The sequence below is a fragment of the Athene cunicularia genome (assembly GCF_003259725.1).
Source record: "Athene cunicularia isolate RWA chromosome 4 unlocalized genomic scaffold, athCun1 chr4_part2, whole genome shotgun sequence".
NCBI classification, from domain to species: domain Eukaryota; kingdom Metazoa; phylum Chordata; class Aves; order Strigiformes; family Strigidae; genus Athene; species Athene cunicularia.
In genome coordinates, this window is record NW_020799099.1 from 32,680,553 (window position 1) to 32,697,499 (window position 16,947).

Sequence of the window (16,947 nt, forward strand, 5' to 3'; positions counted from 1 at the left end):
TTTCAAGGGGGGTACTGATAAAGCAGTGCTTCACATGGCACAATAAGGTAATTAAGACTTTTCAAGCCCTTGTGTTCCCAGTCAGCTGCTCCTTTCCACTTCTCACGACATCAAATTTCTTCCTTTTCCGTGTTCTCGACAAGAAGAGAAACCAAGAAACCCAAGTTCCTTCACGCTGCTAGCTTCCAACCCTGCAGGCAGCAGCAGCTGCTGATGTATGCATTGGTGTCATACCGATTGTGCTGCCCACCCCAATTAATTCTGTGACAATCCAAGCCAAAGTCATGGTCCAAATACAGAGCCTAACTTTCTGAATTTGCAGGTGCTGCACTGGCTGCACAGGTGTTGTCTGGGTTTCTGCCCACCTACCTGACAGAAGGGAGACTTCAGTGCGCCTGCTGTTTTTTTCCCCAGCTTTGAGATAAAGCAGTCAATTTCCTTGGAGTCCCTATTCTCCGATGCACATACAGGCTTTCCAGAGAAGGAATGCTTTAAAAAGTTAGAGAAAAATACCTAAGGAGAGACCTACTGCCATGCTTACTTTCTGGCTCTGCCTGAAGGAACTGGTGCATCCAGCATCCAGTGTGCTTGGTAACCAGGAACCCTGATGTCAAATGGCATTGTAGGGGCAGCACCCAGGGATGGGCTGGCAAGGCTGGCCTAAACCACAAACCCAGCTGAAACTGGGCAGCTGGGCACTTCAGAGCACAGGGACAGAGGCACTAAATCACTAAGGCAGTAATACAGCACAGACCGGTAGGGCAGAACCTCCCAACCCCCTGCCCAGAAGCTGATAAAGCGCCACTTAAGGAACCCTGAAGTACCAGGACCAGACATGCAGCTTCTTTTCCCGAAGGCTGCAGTCTCAGAGGGATTGAATGAAAAAAGAAAGGTGGCAAGAAATTAAATGGTGTGACTTGTGCATTTTGTGTGGGCCCATGTGCTGACGGAAATGCAAGGAGGCTGCGTTTACCAATCTAGACAAATTACTGGACCAGGTCCTTTGCAACAAGAATTTCATATACAAATTCTTTGTTAATGCAACAAGAAAACCAAAACAACTGGAATTCTGTAGCCAGTGAAACATCACAGCAAGCCCACTTTGAGCAGGTGTGTATGACTCAGATTCTTTACATTTTGTTTAAGTACAGCTAATTCTTGAACACCTTAATAGGAGAAAAGGCTTCTGCACACCTTCCTGAGCTGTCTCTTATACACATCTAGGGCTTGAAAGCCGGCCGGTCTGCAGGGTCGGCTGTAGCAAGCCGGGCTGAGCCCGGGCTCCCCGGCAGTTTCCCTCGGGTGCCGCACGGTCTTTTCGGTCCGTTCGCCCCCGCCTCGCCTCCCCGCGTTGTGTGAGTGGGATCTGATTAGCTCGGCATCCTCTTGGGCCAGGAGCTTACCCTGGGTATTTTTACTCAGGTGAGTAATACCGCCGTTCTTACTCAGGCGTGAGTCTTAGTCGGGTTTAGAGTTAAGCTGTAGCACTCTGACTCTAGACGAAGGTGGCAAAGCATATGTGGAAAAACCCAGACTGGAGGAATGAAGTCAAAACTTGATTATTCTTTTTCCTTAGTTGTAACAATCCAAAGCCTTCTGTGGCTGTACGTTGAGATGTCCCTTCAAATAATTTTATATATACCAATACGTCAAGTTTTGCCCATAATCAGAGCATATACAGGGTAGTAATAACAGCGTCAAAGTGAAGGGAAGCTCTTGAGATGGGTGCATAAGGTTTAACTTTCCAAGCAGATTCTGTGTTCCATCAGAGCAGCTGTGGCTTGATGAAGAAATGCAGAAAGAACAGGAATACAAATATGTCCACCTAAGGGATACAGAAATTAGTTTTACCAGAACACAGTGCTGTAAGAAACTTGTAAAAATGCAGATAAGGGCCGCTTGAGTGCCTGCTCTCATCTCCCTTGTATGCTGTGGCTGTCTATGGCAGGAGTTTTTTAAAAATGAGAAACAGTGATTATGAAGAGTTCAGCTTCTTTACTGCTAACTGGCCTTGCAATTCCTTTTGGGATAAATATAAAGTAAAAATGAATATTTGGTGGCAATAGAAAACTGACAGCTGCAAATAGGGTAAAGCCAGTGAAACAAATGCCTCCTACTACCCCTCGTGACAATACTTTTTGCAATTCCTGGGATACAGAATCAGAGTTTTCCAGACTCAGCTCAGCTCTAACAGCTTTTTCCTGTTCATGAATACTAGCTGCAGTGCTCAAATCTATTTTAGATTATAAGGGCATGTGCATCTTGCTTGGCTTTTCATTATTAGTAAATTTTAAGCCCTGGTATTGTATGTATGTTTTACTTGCTGCCAGGCAGTTTGTTGGGAAATATAAAATAACATTAAATTTGGATACGTCTGTTAGATTGCCACTAATCCTGATTTTTGCCAATATTCAGCAGGAAGTCCACCTGCATCCATGAGCTTTGCAAAATTTAAGAATGCATTGTAGTTTGCAGAACTAAGTTGCCTTCCTTTTATAGAAGTCCAAGCTCCTGCAAAGTCAGCATATAGGTGTTTCTGTCACTTCTCAGTAGATAAATTTGCCTTCCACAGCTAAATCCTTGAATTCCATGTCTTTCTTACCTGTTGAAGACACAAGATGTGCTTGATCTATGTTGGACTGTAGTTTTAATTTAGGCAGGCTTCTCTTTTAAAGGCAGTACTGGCATGGTTTTTTGTTTAAAATGTGCCGCTTAATGCTAATGATCTAGCCAGTCACAGAGCACTCTTACACTTGGGTTAAGTTGTGATGGGGAATCTAGAAGCTTCTGAGTATAGTATTCTGGTATTTTTTCATTATTGGGGGGCGGGGCAGTTTTTAGAAGAAGCAGCTGCTTGTTTCTGAGGGCTGTTTTACAGCGATGTTGGCATGTGAGTAATTAGCAGCCCCCCAACTGCCCTCAGCCCCCTGGATTAGGAGGCATTGTTGGCTCAACCTGGAGTTAGAGGCAGATGTGGACAGATTGTTTTTTTTCCCCAGCAGCATTTCCACTTCTTCGGTTTTAGCTAATCTCTTGAATAATCTGTACCCAAATGTGAAAAACCGAGCTTGTCTCTGTAGGGCGCAGTGCAGGGCGGGAGGCAGTGTGCTGTCTCCTCACTCAGGGTGCCCGCAGAGGCTGGGTGATTTTTGTTCCATACCCCAGGTGCCATCAGGGGATTGTTTGTAGTGGTTTTGCATATGCCCCAATGTGTAGTGCTAATCTTTCCTCTTTCTCGTTTAACAGTTACTATGTAGCCTAAGGAGCGTTAGAATTGCTATTTCTAAAGTATCAGTAAAGCAAACAGTAAAAACGTTTCCTTGTCTCATACAGCAAACTCTGTCTCCTTTCACATTGCTTCATTTTTGCATGACTGTTAGTGGCAACATTTGTGGAGGACAAGTTAGCAGCTTGTGTAAGTGCACACAGGCGGAAATTTTGATTTTTCCATCTGAAATTCCTGAAGAACGAAGCAAACTTAAACACTGAAGAAACAAGCTTTACAAAAATGGTTAACGTTTTCCGTTGGTGAAAAGCGATTTCCACCTGTCTCTTGAAAGGGTGTTTCCTGACTGACTGAGAGGGAAAACCTTGGCGTCCTAGATCCCTGATAGATCAGGGAGGAGGGGGGGGCTGCAGGGCAAGAAGCAACACGCATCACTGAAAATGAGTGAAGAAATAAACTATTTTAGGCTTTTTGAGCAAAAAAGAACTGTTATAACAGATGAGTTGCTTTTAGAACAGGAAAAGGCATCCTATCTAAATTAGCCAGCTAGGCAAATTGACATCGGAGAGGAAAGCTCGTGTTTATAAACATAGCTTGGTTGCAGAAAATAAAGTCCAAAGTTTTTTTACCTTGTTGAAGTACATCAGATTAATAATGCCCACACAACCACAAATCCACACTGCATCAGTGGTGTTGAAAAACTGACAGAGGCGTTTGCAAAACTTGTAGGTTGCTTAGTGAAATCTAGATTTTACTGATGGATGCTTTATACCTGTGTTTAGGATAAATCGGTGACAGAGCAGTCTTCCCCACCAACCGGTTTCATTGAATGTGTGCATGCATCTCTAGCTGCCCATGTTATTACAATGTGAGGTCTGTGCCTTGGCTCAGGAAACTCCTCTGAACATTTGAAGACCAGGAACATAGAATTAAATAAACAAAAGTTGAAGGAAAGTTGGAATGACTTCTTTCAGTGCATGCTTCCTACTTCTCCCACCTTCATTTATTCTTAAATTCAGGCAGGCACCTTGTTCTTCTAAGGCTGTTTATTTGCCAACAAAGGTTAAGGTTTTCACCTTAGGATGGAACAATTATTAAGGATTTGTGTGCTTTAAGATCTGTACTCTATACTTGGTATGTGTGTCTATTACTTAGTCTTCCCAGGTGCAGGTTGAGGTGGGTGTCTGACAGGATTCCTATCTTCAGTGGCCTGTATCTTTCTGTGGCTTGCAGAATGGTTATCTGAGAGTATCTTACCTGGGATTAAAACTCTGACCAAGAGGTCAGCTGCTTCATCTAATCATCAAAGCATCTGTGCTCCTGTTTAATATCAGTTGTTCTAAGCGGGTTCATAAAGCTTCGCATAATGCTACTGTAACCTGCCCCACAGCCATAAATCATTTTTCTCCCTCAGGAGTGTGAGACACTGCAAATGAATGCCACAAATTGAAACATAAACTTTTTCAGTCGTATTCCTGTCAGAGAATTTTTGCTTCTGCTGAGGCGATTTGGCACATTAATTAATCTAGGCTTGTTTACTGTGTCTTTATGATTCCAGGCATGTTTCTTTTCTGCACAAGTCCTTGTAGACCATATATTAGCTGCACAGGGCACCCATGCGCTGGGCATCATGAAAACTATTTTGATGCCATCCGTTCTGCACATACTTTTCTTTCTTTGCAGTACTGTGAACTAAAGACAAGTCTGGGGCAGGAAGGATATGGTGAGAAATAGGTTCTGGTCATAAAATCAGTGAAGAGCTTTGTACAAGTGTATGTTCTGAGTTCATCTCTTTTGTGTGGATGTAAGCAAGGGGAATTTTTTTTTTTTTTTTCTTCTGTCATCAGCCAAAATGGCACTAGTTATGCAGTGGCTGAAGCTTAGCTGTCCCTGAAGGTCCTGCTAGATGGAACTGCATTAAAGTGACCTGAGGGGCTTCATTGCTTGCAGTAATTGCTGCGACATCCTTCCCCTCCTGTTTCCTCCTTGCTTCCTGAATGTTGCTACTCTGAATTTTTATCCAGTGTTAACCTTTTAATCTGTAGCTGTATTTTACTGCTTGTTTTTTCTCTTGGTCCCCTTTTCACAAATGTTTCCATTCATCAGAGGGATATGTGGTTGTCTGAAGAGAGTCCCCTAATGTCGTATTTATTCTTAAAATTGAACTGAACATCCTGGAGCCTGTAGCAATAGCCTGGTTTGTCGTGCTCTTGGCCAAGCCTGGAGTTCTCTTAAAGAGGTGACCTGAAACACAGCGTCATTGCTGGGAGAAGAGGAAAATTGCTATCTTGGTTCTCTCCTTCTCAACTACATATGATCAGTGTGTTTGTGTCATGTATGTTTAGGAGCACTGCAGTGACTGCTAGTGGGACATCCCAGGCTCTGTGTGTGAGATCTTGACCTGGTCTCCCCTGCTTTAGGCAGGAACTCATCCAGCTGCAGTTTAGCTCCCTGTTTGGAATGCTAAAGATGGGCACAGATGTTGGTTTAGGTAGCTGCTGGTCCTTTGAAAAACCTGCCATGAGAGCCAATGTCAAGTAGCAGCTGTTCCAGACACATGATTACTAAATGTATTTTGTTGTTCCTAGACAGTTAAAGCCAATTCCTGCAAATTCTCATTAGGATATAGTAATGCCTGTTTGTGGCTCTAACAGGTCTCTTTGAAACCAACGGATGTGTTTACAGGAGCACTCCCAGCATTTACAAGCTTTTCCAAAACAGTTTCTTGAGCTGTAAGTGTGTTTGAGGCAGAGATTGTGTGTCGGCCTACCAGTATTGAGGATTGTGGAGAAAGCTGTCGACCTAGGGAACAGCAAAAATTCAAATTATTTGCTGCCTTAGGTAAGCAATCTACTCTTTGGGTTACATCTAACCTTACTGTTGCATAGTATTTCACACCATCATCCTGAATGTAATTGAAAGATTATTTAGACTGCTAGGGAGAATTGAGGGATTCACACAATGCCAAAAATATCTGTGGGAGAGTGTTGGGGGTGAGCGTTGTGCAAAATCTTTTTTGAGAGTTAATTTAAAATGGAGATTTCGGATGGAACACACATACAAACCTAAATGCAGAGTGCATGCACAGATGCACATAGACAAAGGAAATAAACATTTAGATTTAATTTTTTGTTTCTAGACATCACTATACTGTAATGGCTTGCTGCTTTGGAAACTGAAGATTTTTTTCATGTTTGCTTAACTGATTCCCTTTTTTCCCCCCTCTGCTGACTCTGAGGAAGGATGTTCCTGTGTTGGTCTTTGTGCCTGTTGAAGCAAAGCTTGTGTGGCATCTACTGAGTAAAATGTGCTGTTCTTTTACAAAAGAGATGTTGAATATCTGTTTTTTCTCTTCCAGATGAGCTGACTCAAATGGAAACATCATAATGGAACCTACAGACAATCAGAGCAGCAACAGCAGGTAGGAATTAATTTGATGTACTCCTCACTTCCCAGGTGCTGTGACAAATTTTGAGATGGTTTTAAAAAAAAAAATAATCCCTCCCTTCAATGCCAGAATCATAATGACTGAGAGGAAGAGCTTCAAATCTATCAGGCTAACCAAAGAATTGATGCCTTTTGTAACTTGAATCGGACTGGATGATCTTCAAGGTCTTTTCCAACCAAGATGATTCTGTGAATCTCTTGTGAAACGAACAGTGTTTCACACTGGGTCTCAATGCGACTCTCACATAGACATGGTGCTTAGGGACATGGTTTAGTGGTGGACTTGGTAGTTGTTAGGTTAATGGTTGGACTCGATGATCTTAAGGTTTTCTTCCAACCTAAGGGATCCTGTGATTCTCACTGGTGAGAGTGTTCCCTTGTCCCGAGGAAACTCTGCTCATCGCATGGAGTTGAGGCGTGTTTCCTTACAGCACATCATGCCTTGATCGCTGGTGCACCACCCCTGTTGCTTCCTGTCCTGTCCTGTTCGCACCCTCAGTGTAGCAGGGAACAATATTGCCACCCCAGTGATCTGTGTGAGGTGACCCAGCCCTTAGAACAACCATTTCTGCACTCCTAATGCCTTTGAATTGAGAAAGGCAATCCTGACCTGACTCAGGGCTCTGGAAGTTTGGGCAATGAGGGTTCTACACTTAGACACCTAACTTGCAAAACTGATTGCCCCCTCACCTCCTCATGTGCCCCAAGAGGGTCATTTTTTTGCATTTTCCCATTTCTTTCTCATTTAGTTCTTTACAACTGCCAGTATGCTTTATCCTCATACCACAGTTCAGTGGTTTTTTTTTTCCCCTGTTATATGCGCCATCCTGAGGCATTAAAGGACAGTGATCACTGCACAGTCCCATTAAGGGGAGAGGTGTGGGTGGACAGAGATATCGCAAAGACGTGCAAGCTCTCTACTGCGTCTCCTCTGCTATCACTCTCCAAAGTACATCTAACTTCATAATTATTTTTTTTTCAAGGAATGGACCTTAAAATAAATAAATAAATGTATAGATAGATATAGATATATATATATGTATGTATGTATGTATGTTTTCTGGATAGCTTCTGGTTGGAATACTGTGTATAGCAGGCTGATCAAAAACCAACCAAAATCATGGGTATTTATTTGTTCAGTGTCCTACATACCTCTCTGCCTCATCTAGGGATTGGATATCACCACAAAATGAATCAGACAGCTGTAGTGAATCTGAAGGGTACATTGTGTTCTGTACATAGACGTTATCTTGATTCAATTGGAATATAAATCAGGATATTTAACACTCTTCACTGTGTTGCTTCTGACAGCTCCAGTGCCAAAGCCAACAAGGTCTATAAACTTCTTTCTGTTGTTTTTAACTATTTGTGAAAGTTTATACTGGTTATGGAACATTTTAAGGCATTCAGGCTGATAAGTGAGTAATGCCAAGGAAGATGATGGAAATTGTTCCTGATGGCTGCCGAAAGCTAGTAGGGTGCAGCCTGTAGTGCAGTCTGGTTCCTGGGAGAAGGTGGTTTCTTTTTAAAATATGTTTCCTTTAATTTAAATATTGAAGGATGAAGGGTTGTTTTCCTCTCTTTTTTCAGAAATATTTGATTCTTAACATCTGTAGAGCAATTTCTTTCATAGCAGGCTGCATCCAACTTAGCCTCTGTTGTTAAAGTTGAAATATCCTTTTGGTTATATTCTTCACTGCCCTTTTTCTTTTTTTTCTTTTTTTTTTTTTACCCAACATAGTACTCGGCTCCGTTTGTTTCCTTCACCCTGCTGCTCCTATAGCCTCACCATAGCTGTGCAGTGTGGGTCAGACCTAGTGAAATCTAAGTGCTGTCATGATGTGCCCAGCAAGTGTGTGCTGCTGGCAGTCAGCTCTGGTTCTGGCAAGTGCTAAATTTAAGGTGCTATAAAGCAGGCCTGTGGAGCGTGCTTTGCTTAAGCAGGGTCAACAGAGAGTTTTGCTGCCTCAGCCTTCTTCAGACTTGCCATTGCTTACAACGCACAGCTTCATTTACCTCGTTAAACTGGTTTGTGTGGATGCTTGTGCATATGGGCTTCTGAATTTTTTTTGCTTTCCAGCAGTACTTTGGAAGCAGGAGTTTGGGGATAAAATTAATCTATCTCCTTCCCTCAAAATATGTGGAGCCCTTGAAATTCTATGTTTTATGGTTGTAGCCTGCACTTTACAGTAGCAGTGTATGTATTTATTACATGGCTACTTCCTTGATGACTGGTAGAGAAAGTGAAATGCTGGGGTTTCAACCCCAAGCCCCAAATTAAGGTTGACATGTGGGTGATTCCCACGGCCCTTCACAAAGGGGGGGGTGAGTTTGCCTTTAAGCTTCCCTCCAGGGTGGGGCTGGCCTGGCAGGGAGAGCCATTAGGTAAATGAGCCCCAGTGGTCCTGCTTTAAGTAAACAAAGCTCAGGTGTCCCACTGAGGGGATAAAAGCTGGGACCCCTTTTGCAGCAAGGGGCAGTGTCTGTCTGTGAGGTGGATGCACTGTGCAGAGTTCCCTGTTGGGGAAGGACCTCCTGCCTCCCTGGGACTGGGCTCCAGTCAGGTCTGGCCTTTGTAAATGTGGGCTGTGTAGCGATTCAGTATGTGGCTTCCATGCTCTTGTGTGTTTGGCTTGTTGATTCAGTTGTCTCCCATCCCTTCTATGAGAGACTGCATGTCACCATTTATTCTACCCATTGCTGGTTGTGTGGTGGTGGTGTTGGGGTCAGTGGGATTGATGTCGATTATGTATAATATGACTTGTTTATACCCCCAGCGCTCACCCATGCACTGACCCTTTTGTGTCAAATACAATTTGGTTATTGGTTCATCTTTATGCTGGCTGTGTCCTTTATGCTAGGCCTAATAATTGGCAAAACAAAATGACACAAGAGTATCAAGCTAGGGATAGGTTTGTGTAAGATTTGGGATTTCCAGAATATAAGCAACTCTTTAAGGATTATCCTCTCTGCAGGTACATGGCCTCTGGTTTTCTGTAGAGGTAGTGAGGAGGTGTAAAGCAGAAGGGTGCTGATGGCCAGGGTGGCTCATGGGGCTGAGAGGTTAGGAACTGTCCTGCTGGTCTGGGGCAGCAGAGCCTTTACAGAGCTCAGTCTTTGCCTTCTGACCTGGTGTGGAACTCCGTTTTGCAAATGAAAAGGCCACCCGTGTCTGCTTCAGGCCAGGAATCACAATATCCATTTGACCCTTTTCACCTCCAAATGCAGAGGACTCATCGGTGGCAATAAATGGCAGTGGTTCTATGGGTTTCTTGTCAACAGAGCTGGGAGAACACAACTTAATTAAAGGACAGCAGTGACTCTTGAAGACTGAAAGTAAGGGCGTGTGTCTGTTTTAAAAACCTGATGTGGTACAGCACAATGAGATGTTTTGAAAAGCTTGGTAAGAGCATGAATTTGACCTGTTTCTGGGTATAAACAAATACATGTTTTCATTTACAGCAAATACATTTCAGGAAAGGCTACTGGCCATGTATTTAATCTCATGATTTTACTATAGCTTGGTGTCTATTCCTTCTTCACTGGTATTCTATGCCTGATTGTTTCACAATACTGTAAGCTTCTGGGATTCGTCCAGAATGATGATTTAATGGATTATCATACGTTTATTAGTATAATCTCATATTGCATTTTTTTCCTGAGTTAAGGGATGCTGTGTTCCCCTTTGAACAGTTACTGATTCAGATTTGTTGGAATCTTGCAACAAAAGCCAGGCACTGAATGCTGTTGTTAACTGGGTTTTAATTATTTGTTTTATTTATCACTCCTTGAAAACCAAGTTGTGCAAAGATTTTTTTAATAATACTACCCCCATGCGTGGCCACCCAACCCCCTAAATAACATTATAACAGAAAAGGCCCAGGAGCGACTAAATTTCATAGCAGGTGGCAGATGACTAACTTAAAGAATGGCTTTCTCAAGCTCTGTGGAGATGTGGAAAACTTTGAGATGCTTCAGGAATATTAAGTCAAATAGATGAGCAAGGCTGGAGATAAAATACCATGTGATTATTTTGAAAATTCATGGGTGTGTGAACTCAGTAGCACTCAACCAACACTCCTGTATGTGTATGGCAGGCATTGTTGGTGGTGAGCAAAGAGGTGCTGATCTTGCTTCTGTAGGACTGCAAGGCCCTGTTGTAGATGCTGTAGGTACTGGTTTTGGCAGTGTATCAGCACCTGCACCTTTTCTGAAAATGTTGTTGCTTTATGCTTGAAACTTCCAAGTCTTTTTTCTTCCCTTTTATATCTCAGCTTCCTTTCAGTCCACATGTCCAGGCATGGGCAGATATAGGGCCAAGTGAGATGGCACTGTGTATGTAAAATGCACATAATGTACCCACATCCTCTGCTTTAACATTGGTGCCTGGGATCAGTAGTCTGATTCTGAAAAATTCCTTTTCAGGAATTCAAAATTAAGAAACAGCAGCATCCAGGTTGCCTGCATGCCTTCATTTGTTTGTTTTTTTTAAATTGGATTTGCATGTCTATGCAGTGTTTAAATCACAAGCTTCATCTCTGGACAACTCCATTCTCATTCAGTGCATAGGTAGATAAGAATGGATTTTCTAAAATTAAAATGCCTAAAAATAGTTTAAATGTGTATGAAATTATGATCACCTGTAGGAAGATTTTCCTGTTAGGTTTTTATGGAGTATTTATTTGGTAATCCTTTTCACCTCAGAAGTGTGTTTCTGAGTTTATAAAGAGCTAAAGAGTACAAAAAGTTTATTTTACTGATGTATTTTGTTTGTGTTTTACTTAATGGAGTTTCCTTCATTTGCAATACAACCTTCAGAGACAAGGACCTGAAAAGGGGGAAATTTGTATTCCTGATTGGTGAATAAAATTACGCAAACCAACAGGTGGGAAAAGCTGCTGTCTGCTAATCTTGAAAACAGATGTAAGGGAGAGGTCTAGAGCTGACAGGATATATTCTGACAGAAAGTTTTCTTCAGGGAAACTGGTTTGTCAGGCTCTAAGTGCTCTACAGGAACTTATCAGTTTTCATCAAATGTTCCAATAAAAACAGCATAACTTTTTGTTCTCAGGGTAGCTGGTGAGCCAGAAACTAGAGGCAGGAAATGCAAGGACTCTCTACCATTCCCTTGGTTGTGTGTCTGCAACTTTAAAAAAAAGCTTCAGAATGGCATTTGCTTCATGTGACACAGTTGGTATAGGATTTCTGAGGCTTTATTCTGGGTGGGATGTTCAGTGCTCTGCCTGTCCTCTCCTTTCTTAAAGATGGAAAGTGGCTGCCAGCACAGCTCAAGAATTAGTGCTTATCCCTGTTAGAAGAAAGCAGGCACCTGCCTGCCTTGGTTCTTTGGAAAACCCTAGTAAGCGGGATCACTGGAATGTTTTGGAAAATCTGAAAGTAATACAATGTTGTTCATTATCTTCCTTGTTAAAGTTTTGACAGAGAGAATGCTCAATTTTATTTCACTTTAAAATTCCTTTTATAACTGCAGCAAACTTGAGATGCTGTTTTGCACACATGACACTTCCAGTGTTCTTTGCCCTGGAGAGATCCTCCTAGGAGAGGAGAACAAAAAAAGACCTGCAGTTCAGCAGTAGTTAGTTATCACTGTGAGCAGCACTAGGGGTAGCCTAGTCCTAGTGTCCCAATCCTTTCCTGCTTTGATTCCTGATACTGTTTTTCCTCTCTTTCAGTAGTTGGCAGGATCTTTATATTCTCCACCTGTGCTGTGTGGGTTTTTTTTGATGTGGGGTTTTTTTGGGGTTTGGGGGGGGTGGGGGTGTTTATGCTAAGGTTTCAGATGATTTGAGTATTGATTTTACTTCCAAACTCTTTCCAGGTGGTATGTGTAGCAAGACTTTATGGTGCCTTTGTACATCTTTTTTAACAGTTGATATAAATTCACTTTTAACTTGAATTCCCTGTTAAACCAAACTCAGCGTGACAAAAACTGGGGGAAGGAAAGTGACCATTAGGTAGAGAATACCATGTATCGAGACTTAGATGATTTAAGTGAGGTTCAGGTAACAACTTAGTGAAAAAGGCAGGATTTCCCAGGGTGCTTGCCTTTATCCATCCCTTGGTTTCTCTACTAGCTTCACCACTAAATGCTATTCTGTAAGCACAGCAGGAGCCCTAGAAGTCAGGAGTCTCCAAGCAATGAGGCACAGACATTAGGAGATGAGTAGAAGGTGACAGTAGTAGATGACTTTGTTGCATTTGTTGCTTGGATACTGCCTGATAAAATAGCCTTTCTGCCAGGTACAGCCCCAGGTATCGGGGCCTGTAGCACAGTGTCACGGCTGCTGGGGCCTTTCGGACCACGCCTGTGCTTTTCACAGCACTGACATGCCGGGAGGGCTGTGTCTGGGACCCACTCATGACAGCAGCGCTACTGCTGCAAGAAGCCCAGTTGAGCTGTGGACTGAGAGGAATTAGTTAGCAGTTTCAGAACAAGGCCCAAACAGCTTGTTATGAACATTAACTCCCTTTCTCCTGTAAGCAGGAGTTTTACTCCCAGAATAGGTTTATCTTGAGGATTAATAGTGGTTTCTGGGTGGTTCATGGTCATGTCTTTCAAGACTGTATCATCATTGCCTGGGTGTCAGTGATCTTAACATTTCTTTTTTGAGTGCTTGCCTTTGCAAAAATAACAGTATCCTTTTCATCACAATTATCTGTGTTTAAGGGGTATGTAAAAAAGGGGTATGTAAAAAAAAAAAAAATCAAAAACAAACAAACAAACAAAACATAAGAAAAAAAAAAAAGCCAGTAGCTATTTCTGTGCCACAGTTTTATTTGGCCATCCTTTTGATTTGCCTGCAGGTTTGCAATCTCCTCAGAGCCTCAGCAGAGACCTCTAGTGTGTGCTCAGAAGAAATTGATGATAGGCAGTCCTCACCTGGCATCGTAAAGCGGGCTTTGATTTTCTTTTGCTGTCTCAGAGGGTTTTGTAGGCATTTGTGAGATAACCACTGAAATACAGAAGTTGAATAATGACATGGAGGTTTGTTTCCTCACAGTCCTTATTCTCTTGGAAAGCCTCTGTGCTTTCAGAGGCTCTGCTCACCTTGGCATAGCCTTGTATAACTTGGATCAATGCAGAAGGCCTTGCCATAAAGCCAACATCCTGTTAAACATCAACCCCTTTTCACGATACTGGAATCAAAAGCACTTGAACAAGTGCTTTTCAAGGCGGGGGTGTGTGTGTGTGTGTGTGAACTGCTAGAAACTTTTGATGCAAACATAGCACATTGTTCTTGACTTTTTTTTTTTTTTCCTGGAGAAAGCTTAGCTGTTGTGGCAAGTCTATGTGGGATTTTTTTTCTTTTTTTTCCCATTATCTATTGTTCTGCCTGAAAGAGCTGAGATGAATTTTATTTAATCTTCAGAGAGATAACCTGTATGGAAATACCCAGTCTGAGCTATCTGGATTAAGAAAACTTGTATTATCAGCTGGAGAGGGTTTTAAAACAGGAAGCAGCTCTGCCTGTTATTTGTTTATCCCTTTCCCTTGGCCTTTTTTGCCACTGGACAAGAACAATGTCCATGTGTTAGTACATATAGAGGCGAGTGGAGCTACATTTGTAGCTGGTGTCATCTTTGGCACTACTGTGCTATAATAAATAATAACAGAAATTCAGCAAGTGATAGGTTACATTAATGCTTTAAGGGGGGGGGGAAATGCATTTTGTGGAGAAAAATCCCTCGTAGAATCATGGAAGAGATGGGAGGACATAAAGAAGGGAAGTGGGTGGTGGTTTCTGATACCTTTGTTTCTACCTTGCAAATTCTGTCCACCAGTGAAAGTGTTTATATAACCTAGAGAACCAGCTTCAGCTTCTTGTGGCCCCGGATGACATCCTGGCTATCCTCAGTCTCTCTTCATTCCCTTTGTCAAAATATAGCTGAAGAGACCAGAAATGATTTAAGGACTGGAGTTCCCATCTAGGATCTGAAAAAAAATTTTTAAGGTTAGGGAGGGAAGATATTTCACCTGAGAAGAGTTAGCCATTTGTGAATCTAGCTCCAGCATCAGTAGATACAGCAGTGTTTGTTCGTTGGTTGTGGTTTTTTCTGACTGTGAAGTGCTGAAAACATTCTCTTTAAGCTGCTTCCCTAATGCCAAAGACCTGCACAACATGTATCTACATAGCATTCCTATTGCTTTCTTTGTTCATTTGGCCCTTTCCTGGCAGAAAAGGGGCTTGAGGGTATGGAGTGTTTTGTAGGGGTTATGTCTTATCTGAAAATGATAAAAATCCTCTGATTAGAAAATCAATGAGCTCAGCTTCAACAAAATAAAAACACTGAAAGAAGCAAAAAGCCCCCTCCAGGTTATGACACAGTTGAAGTCAACAGCAAGAGGATGTAGGCAAGAATTTTCCAGCTTTTTTTTCTTTAGCGCCTCGCATAAGGGTTTTAATTCATACAATACAGTGAATGGCAGACACCAGACCTGGAGCTGAGATGATGGAAGCCATTCTTCAAATAAAACCAATGAGACAAAAAGACAAAACTATCTTTTTTACCGTGTGGGGTAAGCTACATATTACAAATGTGGCTGAAAGGTCTTGTGGTCACCAATATCAAGGTATCAGAGCTAATAGCCTGAATTAGGCTTCTAGAGGAAAAGGGAGATGCTTTGCTTCCTTCTTGATGGAGGTCTAATGTTTCTACAGTGGTTTGAATTTATAAAATGCTGTGAAATAACAAGTATTAGCTATCAACTTTAGCAACTCTAATCAGTTTTCCTCTTTCAAGACCCCCTCCTGCAATCAGGGATGCTTGTCTTCGCCTTTCAGCTTTGCTGTGGCTGCCTGGGTGATGCCAGGCAAGTCACGACACCCATACGCGGTTTGTAACCTGATGAGGTTGATACTGGTGTCTTTGGAGATGCACTTCCTAAAAAGTGTTGAATGAGGTTTTCTTGTTAATCTCGTTACCTCCACACCACAGGACATATACATGGTAATCACCTCTTGCTGCCTTCTGTACTATCTCATTTACATACGATGTTGGCACTGAATAGTTACTTCTGTCAGTTTAAAGTTAAAAATATGTATGCAAGTTTGTGTAAGTGTGAAATGTGTGCTTTGCTGGAAGACAGTGGTTTTGTGTTGCTGTTTCCAGTGATGGGTGTCCACTGCTTGGATAACTCCTTTCCCTATTTTGTCCAGCACTTGTGGGTTTCCTTATTTCCTTATTGCTGCAAAATTGTCACCTTGTCTTCAGAGATGATGGTGGTTTTACTGGCACTTTTAGGACTTCAATAAATTTCACAAAATGCCGGGGGTGGGTTTTGTTTTTATTGGTGTGTTTTTCCTTGTTTGAGTTGGATTTTGAGGGGGCTTTTTTGGAGCTCATAATAGACATTGTCCGTTTTCAAAGTGACACCTCAAATCCCCAGTCACCTATGAGCAGTTGAATCCGTGATTTATCTAGCAGTGGTATTATCTGCTTACTGAATAATCAGAGCCACTTGTTCTTTTGTGGTTTTCTATTTACAATATTTTCTTTCTGGGCAAAGATAAGGAATGGGGAAAAAAACCAAACAGTTTCTGATGGCTTTTATATATTTAAACTATGTACTTGAAATTATATGCTTGTTGAAGCTTTATATAAATGACCTTTTAAAATTATAATTTATTGTTTGCCATGGATGGGGTATAAACTCTTCTCCTGGTATCTGCTGAGTACTTTGATGCAAGTTCTGGCTTAAAACAGAAAAATAGGAGGAATGTAACGTTGTTGCAGCATTGGTAGAAATCTCAGCTATAGAGAGCCAGCTGAGAAAAGTTGACTGGATCTTGGGCAAATGTTTTTGCCTGCTGAATGCTTGGTTAATTACGGCTTGAAATGAGTTGCAAGAGTAGTTTGTTTTATAATTGTGCCAAGGAACACCCAGAGCAAAGGACAGGTATTGCTGCTTTCTGAGTGACTCTACAAACCGCAGGCAGGACTAGAGCCCAGAAGACAGAGCATAACAATTTTTTTTTTTTTTTGGTAAAGTTTCTTGGCCTGCTATTTCAAGTTTGGGCACCTGCAAGTTTGGTAGTCTACTCGGGTTTTCGTTTGCTACACCTGTGTGGCCAGATGGGACTCACGTTTACATCGAGATTCTGTATTTCTTTTGAAAAGTTCGAAAACTGCGAGCCGTTTTCTTTTGTTTCTCTATAGAAACAAACAAGACCAGCCCCCCGCAGCCCCTGGGATGTGCCAAATGGCGGGGAGCCGGTGCTGGGGTCCCACCGCGGCCCCACGCCTGTCCTTGC

General features: G+C 42.2%; 1 protein-coding gene across 2 annotated transcripts in view; it reads left to right on the plus strand.

Annotated features, from left to right (window-relative positions):
• Window positions 1-6,588: 6,588 nt before the first annotated feature.
• Window positions 6,589-16,947, plus strand: part of LOC113479575 (AF4/FMR2 family member 1-like) — a 112,684-nt gene continuing 102,325 nt past the window's right edge. For both annotated transcript variants that reach the window (XM_026847730.1, XM_026847728.1), the window contains exon 1: window positions 6,589-6,647. In XM_026847730.1, the coding sequence (XP_026703531.1) occupies window positions 6,613-6,647 (35 nt within the window). In that variant the 5' untranslated portion in view covers window positions 6,589-6,612. The remainder of the gene's footprint in view (window positions 6,648-16,947) is intronic.